This window comes from Dasypus novemcinctus, chromosome 5, assembly GCF_030445035.2.
Source record: "Dasypus novemcinctus isolate mDasNov1 chromosome 5, mDasNov1.1.hap2, whole genome shotgun sequence".
Lineage (NCBI taxonomy): Eukaryota > Metazoa > Chordata > Mammalia > Cingulata > Dasypodidae > Dasypus > Dasypus novemcinctus.
In genome coordinates this window covers 17,710,871-17,727,234 of record NC_080677.1, presented here as the reverse complement: position 1 = coordinate 17,727,234, position 16,364 = coordinate 17,710,871, and the positions used below count along the sequence as shown (strand labels likewise).

The 16,364-nt window shown below is 39.0% G+C and overlaps 2 protein-coding genes across 7 annotated transcripts in view; both read left to right on the top strand.

The window, feature by feature from the left end:
• The window catches only part of SUGCT (succinyl-CoA:glutarate-CoA transferase), an 808,774-nt gene that overhangs the window by 626,115 nt on the left and 166,295 nt on the right, over nucleotides 1-16,364 (top strand). The window lies entirely within an intron of this gene.
• LOC101437288 (large ribosomal subunit protein uL11-like) lies at nucleotides 6,915-7,447 on the top strand. Its single transcript, XM_058296758.2, has one exon. The coding sequence runs from the start codon at nucleotides 6,915-6,917 to the stop codon at nucleotides 7,410-7,412; it is 498 nt and encodes a 165-aa protein (XP_058152741.1). The 3' UTR covers nucleotides 7,413-7,447.

The following is a 16,364-nucleotide window of genomic DNA, read 5'->3' as shown; positions in this document are numbered from 1 at the left end:
CATTGTGAACCCTGAGTTAAACCATGGACTATAGTTAATAGTATAATTATAAAAATGTACTGTCATCAATTGTAATAAATGTTCCACACCAATGCCCGGTTTGATGATGTATGGGAATCCTATATTTTGTGCAGGATCTGTAAACTTGCAACTTAGCTAATAAAAAAACAAAAACAAAAATAAATCCTGACCCTCCTCTGTGAACACACCTCAGACACTGGGGACTTTGAGAAGGTTACACAGAATACTGAGACAAACAACATAAAAAAGAAAAGCACACGAAAACTCTCCCTACATTTCCTGGGAAGCAGGAGGAGAAGTTAATATTGTGTTTGTTTTACATAGCTTGAAAAGTCTTTATTGTTTGTTTTGCTTTGCTAATGTGGACCTAAGTTATATTCATCTCACTCTATTTTAATTTTTGGTTTCTCCAACAGGAAAGGATCTGAGACCAAAGAGTCAGTGTGCAGCATAGAAAATTGAAAAGGTCAATTCCATTTCTATTAATATTCTTTTTTAAACAAATTTTGGGTTTTGTATCACATCAGTAGTTGGAATAGGATTCTTTTACATTCTGTGGTTTATCAATTTGCTTTCCTTCCTTTCTAGCAATAATGTATCCATTAAATTTTACTTTAGATTACTTTTCTGCTTGAAGGAACCTAGGCTTTTTCTGTGAATAGAAATTTTAAGCAAAGCAATTTCTGTATAAATTATTCTGTATAAATTCCAAAAGGCATCAATGTTCCAGTTAAGGCCAGGTCAGGGTGGTTTTTCTCGCTTGCTGGCTGTCAGGTTGAAGTAAAGGGCAGCTTAGAGCATTGGTTAAATCATATATAACCGTGAAACTGCTGTTCGTGTTACTGCTGAGAAAGCTGTTAGAGCAGGTCAGTTTTTCCATACTCTCACCTGTGCTCAAGACCAACTCCTTCCTTTTGCAGGGCTTACTCTGCGTGAAGTCAGAGCCTGTGCTTTTATCCCAGTGCTTACGAGTATTTATATTCCATCATAAACACAACTCACTGGCTTGGGTGCATTTGAGCAATGGAGCTAATAGAAGAATGTGGAAGGAATTTGGTTGTTTGAAGTTCCCTTTCCCACTGTGTTTCATCAGAATTCTTGGTTGTGCTCAGAATTATTGATTAGTGTGTGATGAGTAGATGGATTCCCCATTGCTTGAGTTTCAGTAGACTCAGGTCAATTGTATTGTATTCTCACTTGTATTGAGAAGATGAGATAATTTTGCTGGTGAACTTTATGTTTTTGTATTTATTGAGCCTATTGAGCATCCATATTTTTTCATAGACTTTGTTGTTTAAGATTCTCCCAGGTATTGTAACTTCATGAGTTGGCTTAGGAGTTGGTAGTCTCTATTAGTTTTACCTCTACCTGGAGAAACTCATGTGGTGCATGAAGAAACTTCCCGTTTTGGTTTTTAAAGTTTCATGATGATATAATTAGTCTTAGGAAGTATTCTTCTGGTAGTTGGTACACATCAGAAAGGCCAGACCCAGGAGAGGAACTTAAGAACAAATGAGCAATCCAGAGCTCAAATGTGTGGCAATGGTAAAACACGTCAAGTGTATAGGAAAGACTGTCTTTCTCTTTTAATTTCTCTAAGTCATGCTTTCCAAACTTCTCTAATTGAGCACAACAGCTGAAGCTGCAGTCCTTATTGTTTGGGAATCTTTGCTGAGGTTGTCAAAATTCTTTGTGTCGAGTTAAATTGACAGAAATATACATATGCAGATCATATTGCATACCACTGACTGAGTGATATAAAAGTAATCACAGTGGATGGGCAAGATTTGGCTTACAGATACACTGTTTTGGCCTCCCAAGTAGGCATGCTCTATGATCTTGACTTCTTAGTGGAGAGGTTAAGAATGGTATCCAATGTTGAGACCCTGCACCTCACTTTCTGTATCTTTTCTTATAGTTTTTAAAAACCTTTCTAATCAAAGTACATGCATATATATGATTTGAAGAAACAAGTACTACTCATTGGTTGATAAAGAAAAGCAGCATCCTCTTTTCTCATCTATCTCCTCTCCAGGTTCTTGTCTCCTGAAAACTCTTAAAATTCTTTGTTCTGCCCATTACCTTCATATTTCTAAACTGTATAATTAATACTGCTATCTCCTAACTTTTAAAAAATAGATGTATTTATTCTGTCCTGTGGGCAACAAGGATTTAGCTCTGTTCCATTATCTCCTATACAACTTATAACCTTCTCTCTCCTCCCTTTCCAATGTAATTGGGTATATCACCATTTTTTATTAAAGTAATAGTTTATTACTATGAGTATTACTATGAGTATACTTATAACAGTTGAGACATAGTTTTTATGAGTATATGTTGTTTTATTTTAATTTTACTGCCATTATGTTATTTTAAATTAGCATTGCTTTTATGCTCCTTAGTTTTTATATTTATATTAGGAATTAATACCTAAATTCTCCATAGGAGCTGTAATACTCCACTATAAGATCAAACAGATTGGGTAATCTGTGAGTTGGTGTTTTTACCTGAAGACATCACTCCTGGAACCCTCTATCTTATTTCTTCCACTTGGATTAATTCTTTCTAGTTCAGTTGTTTGGCTATCTTTGTGAAGCTTCCCTTCACCATCAATGTGGGGAAATTTTCTAGGTCTCTGTCCAGACATAATTTTATTGAGACTGCATATTGGAAAATCTCTTTATTTTGCTCTTATCTTTGATTGATATTTGGCCACACATTGTTTTCTACCTTCCAGAGTTATTGTTGAGGTGCCTAATGCCATTCTAATTCTTAATCTTCTGATTGTGATTTTTTTTCCTTGCTAGAAATGTTTAGAATCATCTTTTTGTATCTGGTGACTGAGTATTTCTTAGTGACGTATGTTAGTTTGAATCATGAATCTTTTATTATTTTTTGTGCTATTTACGTACCCAGGGTTCTTTCAGTAAGGAAATTTTCTTGTATTATTTCCTTGATAATTTCAAAATTACCATTTAATCTGTTTTTACTTTTAGATGGATCATCTTTTCTCTTTCCTAGTTTCTATCTCTTTGTCTTTAGTTTTACCCTAGTTCTACATTTCTATTTTATAACTCTTCATTAGAATTTTCTATTTCTGCTCCCATTTTCTCTTTTTCTCTGAATTTTCCTTTTTATAGCATTCCTTTTTTTTTAAACTTTTCATGGATGCAATATCTTCTTTGAGTAAATGTATTAAATTTGTTTCCCTTGTTTTCCTTTTTACTTAATTTACTCTCTACTTTCGTGTTCGAGGCAGTGTAATATAGAGGTTAAAAGCATTGTCTTTTCATCTGAATTGAAAGTTTTCTGAAATGAACCATATGACTTAGTATCTTTTAACCTAGGGCAAGTTACTTATTCTTTATATGCCTCAGAAAGCATGGTGGAGAGGCAGTAAAATTTACAAACTTTGAGTCACTGCTCCTGTTTTCAGCATTACCCTGTACCCCTACTTTTCTGAGGTTACTGGTGACTCCAGTTTCAGGATTATTCAGTGTGAACTGGCTTAATATTCTCTTCTCAAGCCACAATTTCAGCTTTCTCATCTTCAAATCAGTTACCACTCATCCCCTGCATTTTCATCTTACAACATATTACCATATCTTATCTTCCATTGTTTCTGCTCCTCTTCTTTGCTCTAGAGCTATCCTATTAAAAAAAATTTTTTTTTTGCTTTACTGTCAGTTTGTGAATAATTAGGTGGGAGTAATAATAAGCACTTGTGTTCAACATACCATGTCTAATTGTCCCTCTCCAAATAAATCCTCAATTCATTGGCATCTGTGCAGGAATGAAGATGCAGACATCAATGGACAATTGTTGGTTGTGATAGCACGTTCCTTTTTCAGATTCAGTCTCATTTTATCTAATACTCATAGAACTCTGTCGGTGTGGTGGTCAATTTCCCTTCAGCTGCATCAGTAGCTCATGCTCCAATCCTTTTCCTAACTGCAGTGTTTTTTAGCTAGTTCTGTGGACCACCTGGCATCCCCAAGGCTCCCATACTTCCTCTCTGGGGCTGTTGTTTGTGTTCCTCCTTGACGAGCTCAAGAACCACTGGATTGCTCTTCCACACCCTTGGAGGAACATGGAGAACTGGATGGGGGTGACCACTTGTTTTACTTTCCACAAATATTATATTATACTCAGCCCTGTTGGTATGTGTTACTCCAACAGAGCTACCCCCTTCAGAAATTTGTAGGTGAGAAGCAAGCAGTAGCCTCTTTTTTCAATTCTTTCTACCCCCACTCACATATACCTCACAAGACTTAAGTCAATCCCATTAGGAACTTTCTCCCAAGTTTCCTCTGATGACAACCCCTGAGGGACATCTAGGTTATCTAAATTAGCAAACAACAAGCAGAGGAGAGTTAGCTATATTTGGAAATGATGGAGATAAATTATTCTTGTCCATTTCTTTTAGGTATATTTGAGAATTACAAGCCCAAAATGCTCTTTTATCCATCAACTTATTGATCATGAAATAATTGAGTAGTATGGGGCCATTCATCCTTCAGTAAAGCTTATTAAACATTCAAGGAGTGTAATAACTGGTTTGAAACATGTCTCAATCTGGAAAGTGTTATAGAAATGTGAAATCTTGGTTGTGTTCTTAATGGAATGGCAAGATCTGGTGTTATGATGAGCAGCAATCTTTGGATCCCCATGGCACAGTGAATCCTGGCCCAACAGGCCAAGCCTTTTTTTGCTTATATCCATGTTGCAATGGATGTCATTAGAGCACCAATCTCCCTCTCTTACCTAAATTCTGGCTGGATCTGCAGGATTAAGAGTAGGGTATCTCTTGTTAGACATTTAAAGTGAGATGCTTCATATTCTACTAGCCATTGTATTTCTGAGTTCAGATTTTCCCAGGAAATCACAGCCCTGGGCTTGTTACCAATCACGGGAATAGTTGCTATGGCAATTTTGTCTTGAAATTATGTTTGTCCCCAAGATACCATTTCTCATCATAGCTTGTATTAAAAAAATAAAAAAACAACTCAAAATCCAGAGCAGTTGTATATTAATTACAGATTATCATCAAACCATTGAATTTTCTATAGAATTTAAATAGGAGATATCAAGATATAACGTTTCTAAACTCTGATCACAATTATATTCAAGTAACATGCAAAACAAAAGTCTGGAAGAAAATATACTCAAATGTCAATACTGTTTGTATTTGGGAATGGCACCATGGGTAACTTTTTCCATTCTTTTAAAAATATTTCTTCATATTCCAAATTTCCCAAATGAACTTTTTATTTTTGAGTTAGAAAAATTAATTTCTAGTGGCACAATATAGAAATAAGTGTAAATTACATTAAAACTGGTTTATTTGTGGAAAAAATTATATTTAAATTTTATTAATATTTTTAAGAAACTTTGGTGGTGTAAGCATTCCAAAACCTACTGAATTCTGACATAGAGTTGATTTATTTAAGGGCCAACTGGAGGCATGATGGGACTGGAGTGGGAGTTTTATCCATTGGCTCTTCCTGGTATAGTTTTGACAATGATAGAAGGAAAGAAAGAAACTTACTTAATTCCATGAGGCATAAACCCCACTTCAAATTTCTTTTAAAACATCATAAATAAGAGATGCTCAGAAAGCCACAGACTAACGCATGTTTCAGTCCACACTCCTCTGCATTTTCCCCTTCGTATTTACTCATTTTAAGCCTACCAAGAAATTGAAAAAGCAGACTTCACTTAGCAGAGGTCTTGTTGTTTTAGAGAAGGTTTAGATTTGATGGCAAGCAATGAGCCCCCCTGCCAAACTCTAGGGAATATAAAACTAAAAAGGCAGTTTTTCATATCTCTTTTATGTCTAAATTGAACAAAATCATAGATTCCCAAGCAAAGTGAGAGGAGTATATTTGCTGAGATTGTGACTCTCAAAGGAATAGGAAGATTACCATGAGTAATTTCCCAATGAGAGTATTTAGCAACCTTAACAGAATAGCTCCAGTTTCAGATGGAACTTTTCTGCTACTGGCCTGTTGACCTTCCATAAAAACAAAATTCTTCCCTCACCTACAACTCCTTCCTTCATACGGTGTGAAGGGCATCATATAGCAAAGACAGGGATTCTTATGTTGGAATGCTGGTATGCAGGATACGAAACCATAGCAAAAGGCTCATTGCTAATACCTCCCCTCCCCCAGAACAAGTCTATTTGCTGCAAGTCAAATTCTTGTAGTAGTCAAACTCTGCCAGGAATTTCTCATTTAATTGAGTCCAAAGGCTTAAAAAGTGGGGACTAGGAGGAAAAGGTATAGAATGAATGAGGAGGATTAGCTGTGCATATTATTTACTCAGGACACTTTTTCTTAATTCCCATGGTCTACCCCTGTGGATTTTCCACATTTAAGCAATAAGTAGCCACTATAAATTACCACTTAATAGGATCAGTTCCTCATGTCAGAAAACTAAAGTGCTCCAACAGAAAGAAAGGGAAAGGAATATTTTGCTTTTACTTTCTGAGTGAGGATGGATGCATATGGTCACCATATTACAAAGAGTTCCAAATTCATATTTAGATAAATGGATTTTTTCTCTTATGCCATTAGAATAGCAACAAAAAGGAATCTTCATACTTGGGCCCTATTGTTGAGTTTTTAAAAAATACCAAAAACATGGGGAACTTGGGCCATGAGCCAAGATGGTAAACACAATGGTTTACAATTTCGTTGTCTGTGAGTGTTTAAAGCTCTTTTTTAAACTTGTATATGCAGTATTATTATATGTATGAACAGGAACATTTTTGTGACGTAAGTTGACTTCTGTTCAAAAGAGAGTTTAAAAAAGAAAATATCTTTCGGCTTGGAGGAGGCCAGGGTGCAACTTTCTTCATCTGGGTTCATCCAACACCAGCTGTGGCCACCATGCCGCCCAAGTTGGAACCCAACGAGATCAAAGTCATGTTCCTGAGGTGCACTGGTGGGGAAGTCAGTGCCACATCTGCTCTGGCCCCCAACATCGGGCCCCTTGGTCTGTCTCCAAAAAAGGTTGGTGATGACATTGCCAAGGCAACTGATGACTGGAGAGGCCTAAGGATTACAGTGAACCTGACCATCCAGAACCGACAGGCCCAGATCGAGGTGGTCCCTTCTGCCTCTGCCCTGACCATCGAAGCCCTTGAGGAACCACCCAGAGACGGGAAGAAGCAGAAAAACATTAAGCACAGTGGAAATATCACTTTTGATGAGATTGTTAGCATTGCCCAACAGACATGTCACCAATCTTTGGCCAGAGAACTCTCTGGAACCATTAAAGAGATTCTGGGGACTGCCCACTCTGTGAGCTGCAATGTGGATGGCCGCCCCCCTCATGACATCATAGATGACATCAACAGTGGTGCAGTGGAATGCCCAGCTAGTTAAGAACTACAAAGGAATATATTTCAATAAACTATCATTTGACAACAACAACAACAAAAAATTTTAGAACTTTGAATAGACTTCCTATCAAGTCACCTTTAGATGTTGCTCTATAAAGCAAAGCAAATCTTTCCTAAACACTGCTTTCTTCCACATACCCAACTGTTATATCTTCATTGCTGAAAAGCTACATTTTCATAAGTCTTGCTGTAAATAACATTAATGGACTAGTGGGAGAGCAAGAGAAAGTTTGAGCCACAGGAGCACTGCTCTTAAGCGTGAATCTTGAGATGGACCTAAAGATTGTGAAAGCCACGGAAGGGCATGACAAGGTCTGTGTCTCCTCCATTGGAAAAGGCAAAAGCCCATCAAGACCAAATAAACATGAGCCGGATTCTCTGATTTTTCCTCTGGGAGAGAGAGAGGGGAATCTAAGAAAAACTGAGGTTAAGGATCCCTACTGTTAGAAACTGAAAATCTTGAAAAATGCAGATGTATTTTTCGATAGAAACAAGAAAGCAAATGAAGCTGGATGACTTTCTGGAGTGATCTGTCTCTCTACTCGAAGATGCAAGAGATTGCTTTTGTGCTCAAGGTAAATCAGTATTGTCTCATGCTAGGCTGAAATGTATATGAGACTGTGGTAGACTCTAGAAAACTAATTGATTAATCTATATTGAGGGACTTTCTTGTCTCTGGGACTGAAATAAGACCAGAAATAACACTTAAAGTGAGGTCGTAATAAGAAGTCATGCTGTTTCCTGTTCATGAGATGTCGCAGCAATAGGGTCTGGAAAGAGTCAAAATCAACATGATGGATAAATCTCCCCAGAAGGCAGGTCTAGCTGTTTGGCGAGTGTGGAATCAGAATAACCATACTCGAAATATCAAATGCTTAATGGAGTGAAACCAAGATGGCCTGTGTTATCCACTCCTTGGTGGTAATGACTTTATCAGCAGGACCAGAAATTATTAAATTCTGTAGGCTTAAGAGTCATCTATTCATCTCTCTACTAGAGCCATAATTGACCTCAGGTTTATAGTATTTAATTCAAATGGATGTCTCCATCTCTTAAACTGTGCTTAGATAGACTCTCCTAAAGCTTGTCATTGTAACTGGGCATTTTCCAAACTTTCAACAACTACCTTGGCTCTAAGAAGTATAAAAGAGGGTGGGGAGGGGAAGGAATAGAGAGAGAAGACAATATGCTCAAAATTCAAGAGAAACACAAACATTTAAGTGTGTGCCATATAGCAAAATGTTTATATCCCTTTCTTTTTTTTTTCAAGATTTACTTTTTTATTTTATTTATTCCCCACCCCATTGTCTGCTCTCTATGACCATTCACTGTGCATTCTTCTGTTTCAGCTTGTCTTCTCTTTAGGCAGCACCAGGAACTGATCCTGGGACTTTCCAGAGTGGATAGAGGTGCTCAATCTCTTGTTCCACCTCAGCTCCCTTGTCTACTTTGTCTCTTATTGTCTCTCCTCTGTGTCTCTTTTTATTGCATCATCTTGCTGTGCCAGCTCTCCACCCGGGCCAGCATTCCTGTGTGGGCCAGCACTCCTCTCCGGCCAGCTTGCCACATGGGCCAGCACTCCATATGGGCCAGCTCTCCACTCAGGTGAGCTCGCTGTGGGGTCAGCTTGCCTTCCCAGGAGGCCCCAGGAATAGAACTCTGACTCCCCATATGGTAGACAGAAACCTAATCACTTGAGCCACATCCACTTCTCCCTTTCCCTTTTAATTCTTATAACAATTCCATCTATTTCTTAGATGAAAAAGTAGAGATTCATAGATGCTTTGCCCATGGTCACATAGCTAGGATGTGGTAGAGACAGAATTAGAATGTACATCTCTTTGATATAAAAAACTATGTGCTTTCTAACTATACCATCTTTGTCTCACCTTTGAATGTTTCAATAAACCCTACTGAGTGTCTATAATGTCCTAAGAATGCTAGGTGCTGAAATGCTGTAATGGTAGTAAAGAAGGCTATGAAAAATTGGCAAATGCAAACATAGTAACAACTCTCCCTTGCAAGGGAAAGAGATGTACATGTGGTCTGAGGAAACTACAGTGAGGGCATGGCATTTGGATCTTCCCCTCAGAGTAGGGGTAGAGGTATGCCAGGTCAAGAGAGTGTCTTAGTTTCCTTGACTGTTCAAGGCAAATAACATGAAATGGGTCAGGTAAACAATGGGAATTTATTTGTTCATGGTTTTGAGGCCAGGAATAAGAAATAAGTTCAAGTCAAGGCATCTTCAAGGGGATGTTTTCTTTCTGAAGACCTGCTGCTGGCAGTCCTTGGGTCCTCTGCCACATGGCAAAGCACTGGTGGCATCTGCTGGTCTCTCCCTTCTTTTTCCAGTTTCCTTGATTTCAGCTTCTTGCTTCCATGGACTTTCTGTCTCTTTATCTGAATTCCAGTAAAGGACTCCAGTGATAGCATTAAGACCCATCTAGACTGAGGTGGGCTACACCCTAACTGAAGTAGCCTTATCAAAGGTTGCTACTTACAATGGGTTCATACTCACAGGAATGGATTAAATTTAAGCTTTTCTGGGTACATACAGCTGTAATCCACCTCAAGAGTTAAAGTGTAGAGGGATGAAACAGGAAAAAGAAGGCATTTCAGATCTAGGAAGTAACAGAACAGCAGAAAGAAAACTGGGAAGTTCGAAATTCTAATTTTATGGACTTCTACAGTATAGTTACTGAAAATACAAAGGGTTGCTTTTTTATTTTTAGGTACCAGGGCCAGGGACTGAACTCTGGACCTTGTATGTGGGAATCAGTACTCAACCACTGAGCTCAGTTTCCCTGAGTTAGTTTTTTCATTTGTTTGCTTGTTTTTTTAGGAGGCACCAGGAACTGAACCCAGGACCTCCCAAGTGGCAAGCAGGCACTCAATCACTTGAGCCAGTCTGCTCCCAGAAAGGGTCATTTTTTATCTCTCCTAAGAGAATGGAGGTCTTCATTGACAGGAAGCTGGATGGAAAAATGGACTATACATTTTGTTGATGGGGGGTGAAGATGGAGACTTTCACTAACCCAAAAATAACACATAGAGCCATGATTTCTGTGGAATAGGGATGGTGGTAGAGAAGAGAGAATTAATTCCATAATAAAAATAGGTATACAAAAGGCTTGGCCACAGTAAACTTCATTTTAAAATTCTGCTAGGACCCACCAGCTCCCCCTGCCCTCACCCCACAGCCTGCTGAAATAGGCTCACAGTCAGTAAAATTCCATCAATTAAAAACTCTGTAAAGTTGAGGGGCACATATTCTTGAAACTTTTACTGGGTAAGGGTAAGGGAAAAGCTTTGTGCCAAGTGTCAGGAAAGAGACCTGATTACACTGGGGAAAAAGAATTAATTGGGGTAGCAGGGATCATGTTTGAGATCATAGCATATGACCCCTTTTATACAGGCTTTGGAGAGGGGAAAGGAATTGTAGATGCTTCCTGAGGGTCATCAAGATACAGGCCAAGACTAAAAAGTTCCTAATTCCTACCCTAGCAGGTTTATTTCCTTTAGCAGGAAAGACTGACTCCTCCTCTTCCCTGCCATTTCCCCCAATACATTATAAAGTGAATGGTTATGAGCTTGAGCTTTGGCCTGAGATTGAAGTGGTTTCAAGTGTTGGTTCCACTACATATGAGCTGTCTGACCTTGGGCAAATTAATTTACTCTTTGGAGCTTTACTTTCTTCATCTGTGAGATGAGAAAAATGGCAAAGGCACTTACCTCACAGGAGCTCTATGAAGATGAAATTAGATAATAAGAGCTGTAATTGATGGAACATTTATGTCTACCTGGCACTTTTTAAAAAGTGCTTCACATGTATTCATTCATTTATTTCTTAAAACAATTACCTTAAAAGGCAGGTACCAAATTATTATCCCCATTTAACACATGAGGAAGTTGCCAGAGAGCTTAAGTAAGTTTCTCCAAATCACGCAAGTATCAAAGCTGGAATTTAAACCCAGACCTTTGGGATTCAGAGGTGACACTCTTTGGCTCTTTTGCTGTACGCCTCTCAAGCCATGGGAAGCATGTGGGTACATTTCCCAACAGATGTAATTGTGGAATAAATATTAGCCAACTAAAGAAAGCCTGGCTTTTTATTTGAGCCTTATATTCAGTATATATTCCTTGGCCTTAGGATTTGGCACCCTTATCTTATCTTGATGACAAAGTAAATGGCCTTCATTTCTTCAGAAATCCAGTGACATGTTTGCAGTTAAAATATTTACTATTTCCATGGCCTAGAAAGATATAAGAACAGGCACTTCTTTCAACTACTGTTTCAAAACAATTTAATTCCAACCTATGGAAATGGAAAGTAGCTCACCAAGCTCTCACAAAAACTTTGCCCTGCCCCATGTTCTCACCATACTTTCTGAAAGCATTCCCACAGCTCTAACAAGTCAAAGCTATCAGTATCCATTGTATAATCAACATGCATCTGTACATTTCTTGGGATGCATTTTCACATAAGTTCAAGTTCATTCTGGTTTTATCAGCTATTGTCCTCAAAAGGATCTCCAGATAGTTCAGATATTTTAAAACTTAAAATCTTCTTTTAAAATTTTTTAGGAGGTACAGGATTAAACCCAGGACCTTGTGCATAGGAACAAGCACTCAACCATTGAGCTACACCCGCTCCCCAAATCTTAAAATCTTGATTTGACTGGCTGCCATTTCCATTGTCCATTTTGAAAGTTCCTGCCAAAGGCCCCAAAATATGAATAAGGAGGATAGTCTTTAGTCCAAACCTATCAACTTGTTTCCATCCTGCACAAAGCTGATGTGTAGAAGGTTCAGCAAGGGTGTGAGGTCTACGTGTAAGGTATCCACATGATTTGCAAAGTATGTGACCCATCTCTTAGCCAAACCCTGAGGAAGGGAGGTTCTCAAGGTGTCGCTCTGGCCTGTCATCCCTTTCTCAAACTTGGTCTCTCCCTCTCAATTAGAGGTGGAGTGGGCATCACCATCCCAGAATCCTCAGGATTGGGGAATAAAATATGGATTACAGTAAATCCATATTTTACTGGTATTCTATTACAGACTTACTGTGATTCTAACAATGGAAGTAATTACATCATTGATGTGGAGACAGTGGCCACTGGAGTTGTTGAGGGCAGGAGAGGGCAAAAGAGGTGTAATAGGGCTCCGTTTTCAGGACTTGGAATTGTCCTGAATGACATTGCAATGACAGAAACAGGCCATTATATATCCTGCCATAACCTACAGAATTGAGTGGGAGAGAGGGTAAACTATGACATAAACTATGATCCATGCTTAGTGGCAATGCTCCAAATGTGTTCATCAATTGCAATGAATGTACCACACTAATGAAAGAAGTTTTAATGTGGGGAAGGGTGGGAGGTGTGGGGAGTGGGGCATATGGGAATCCCTTATATATTTTTGTGTAACATTTTGTGTAATCTATCTTTAAAAAAAAATACAGAGTCAGGCCTGGAATAAGCTTCATTCTTCATGTAGGAATTTTCGGTTTTGTCTTTTGTATTTCCTTTGCAATAGAAATGTTATTAGCAATCATAAGTAAGCTCTTCTGCATACTGTCATCTATTGCTTTTCCACCCAACTTACCCCAGAATTTTCTGAAGGTTGTCTGAAAATGATTCACAGTGTTAGTGAACAATTTCTTTATTCTTCTTTCTGGTCTCTAAATAGAACCTTGGCCTTGGTTAAGTCAGTGGGAAAGATGTGATTTGCTCCTCTTTCTGTCTGGCTAAACCAACCAACCAAAGAAGCCATAAAACGATTCTTGCCATCAGCGGCCAGATCTCTCATTTTGTAAGGTATTACTGCCTAGGAAATGGATCTGTACTTTTGCAGATAAAATTATCACACTGCCTCAAGAATTAATGGGATGAATCTGGATCAAACTCATAGAGAGAGGCATTTGGGGAGGGGGGTGGGAGGATTGACTAGCCCTATGCCTCTTGGTCACGTGGTCAATTTTAGTTCTCTCGGCTTAAAGAGTAGAACATTTGTACTGACTGCTCCTGCATTTTATGATGTGAGTCTCAGTTTCAGGAATGATCATATCAGCACTGCACGTAGGATGAGTACTTATCGGGCATTGCTAAGAGGGGCTGAAACTGCCACCTGCTCCCAAATAGCCTATGTACTGAATTGCCTGGAGGAGCCTTATATTTTGACCATTTTAATCATTTATTTGATTAATATTATCTCCCAGACACTTATTAAAATACAGACATGCTTCTTGGCAAAATTAGCATGTTATCCTATAGGGATACATTGGAATTTTGGAGTGGATTCCATCATACTGTCAAAAAGAGGATCTTAGGGGAGGCAGAAGAAAGAATGGGTCCTAGGTTTTGAGGGGATGTGGGGAAGATGGTAGCACTCAGCTTGACATGAACAGGATTTCTTAAGTGATTAGGAGGGAGGGAAATGCTGAGAGAGTTTGAAAAGAAAAACTTCACCTGATTCACAGCCTTGCTAAGAGTCACTTTTCAACATTTTATGCCATTCTCCTCATTCATGATAGTTTTCTTCTTTTGCTTAAAGATATTGGTATAGGCTCATTTTGATAAAGAGAAGTCTTGGATTAGCCTCTTCAGCTGTAAGTTGGAGATGATGGCTACAGAGTTATTGTGTTGTTTACATGTGATAAGTTAGCAAAGTCCCTGACACATAATCAGCTCTTAATAAGTGTTAGTTTCCTTTCCCATCATTAGTAGGGCAAAAAGTTCCGTTAGCTTCTCAGGAAGTGACAATAGGTTTGCATGACAATCATAATAGTACCAACGGCAAACATTATTGAGAGTCACATACTTTAATTGAGTCATCACCTTTAATCCTCCAAGAGCGTTATGGTAGGTATTATTATTACTGTCCTGTTAAGGCAGGATTTCTCAACCATAGTACTATTAACATTTTGGGCCAGGGATGGTGATTTGTTGTGGGGCTGTCCTGTGCATTGATGGATGTGTATCAGCATCCCTGCCCTCTACCCACTAGATGCCAGTAGGACTTCTCCATTCTTGACAATCAAGAATGTCTCCAGGCATTGCTAAATGTTCTCTGGTGGGCAAAACTGCTTCTTCCACCCCAGTTAAGAACCACTACCACTGCATTAACTAGATCAGGAACTAGAGCCTAGAGAGGTTGAGGAGCTGGTAAGTGGCATAGCTGGATCTGCAAAGCTTGTCTGACTGCAAAGCCCTTTCTACTACCCCCTACTACTATGCCACCCAACTGTCCTCTTTCTTCTTTTCCTTGTTGTGTCTCCCAGCATATGTAGAGTGCACATTTGTTTAACAGCTGTGTGCTCACTTCATGCACCCATGGCAGCCAATATCTGTTAAGATACCAAAGCACTCAAACTAAATATGGATTAATCCTCAGACACCCATCGATAGGAATTGGGAAAAGGAAACTGACCCCTGAGTCATTACAGCAGCTGCGTCTGAGCCAGCAGGAGTATTGGGGTGGCGGTCGGAGGTCAGGAGTACCAGCATGAGCTCAGAGTAGGAATCTCCATTGCAGGAGACCCCTCACGTCCTCGCGGACTGAGCAGTCTGCAACTCCAGTTACCACCACCCAGGCTGTATCTTATATTTGGGATAAGGAGATGATCCCAGCCTCCAAGGGATAAATAAATAATGTGAAAACACTCAAAAGTGCTTCTCACCCATGTGGTGTTTTGAAATAGAAATCACACCCAGACCCATGAGTAGCCAATTGTATCGTTTCCCTTCTCATCCTGTGGTCATTATCCAAATCTCAAAACTCCAAGTTCCAGCCTCTTCCATCTGAAGCAACTGAGCCCCTAGGGAGGTGCGAGAATGTTAATAGGTTCCAATGTTGTGTTTCAGTGTCTCCTGACTGTTGACACCGTCTCTTTCATGCTCAACAACATTTTCTTCAGTACTTCGTAAATACATGAATATTTATTGCTGTAGGGGAGGGAGCACACTACTGTTCACGATGACTGCAGCTGAAAAAATGATAATAAACATAAGAGATTAACCGGACTCAGGAGAGTAAGCAGTTCAGGGACGGCAAACCAGGGTCTGTGGAATGTTAAAATAACTGTCATCTGAAGACAAACTAAAATGTTACAGCCATGCAAAAGGGCACTGTGTTGGCAGAAAACAACCGAGGGGAGTTTTAGATTATAGTAATTAGTGTGTAATTAACGTTTGCATAAATATTCACATCAGAGTACTTTGCCTATTGTAGCAGGTAGCCAGAAAACACACAAATAGCTAAAAGGCTCAAAAATGAAAAACGGAAATGTATATATTCATGTATTCATCATTTAAGATCTAGTTCATCTCTGGGGTTAAATCTTCTCTACCTACCCTTGGAAGAGACCTCAAAGACTCCCATCTGTTTGTAACTCTACTGCCCCTGTTGACTCTAGAAAAAGGAATTTTGACTTACCTGAATTTGTTTCCATAGTGCCGAGTGTGGATGTAGAGGATGGTCATTAAACGATGGCTGAATGAACGATTGGCCAAGATAAGAGTCGTGTGGTTCAATTTCATTTAACTAACTGGTAATGTGTACCAGGCAATGTGTCAGATATTGAGGAACGGGAGCATCTTGTAGGAATTGCAGCCCTTTCTTCCCAGTGATCTGAGATGATGAATATCACTTGTTCCATTCATTCAGTTCATCAGTCAACAAGCTTGTGTTTTCAGTGCTTACAAGGTACCAGATGTTTGCTGGACCTCTGAGGACACAAGGCAGAGACATTAACAGAAATCAGTCACTGATGTTGTAAATGTTCTGCTTGGTAAACACCAGAGATTTCTGGAAAACGGAGAAGAAGGGATTCTAACTCACCCTAGTTAGAGATCAGTAGATTTCCCAGGTTATGTGAGCTGAGTTTATTTTATGTGTGTTTTTTTTAATCTATTTCTCTCCCTCCCCTTTCCATTCATTG

What these genes read in the sequence shown, in the direction of transcription:
- LOC101437288 (XM_058296758.2), top strand. Translation starts at nt 6,915, where the DNA reads ATGCCGCCCAAGTTGGAACCCAACGAGATCAAAGTCATGTTCCTGAGG.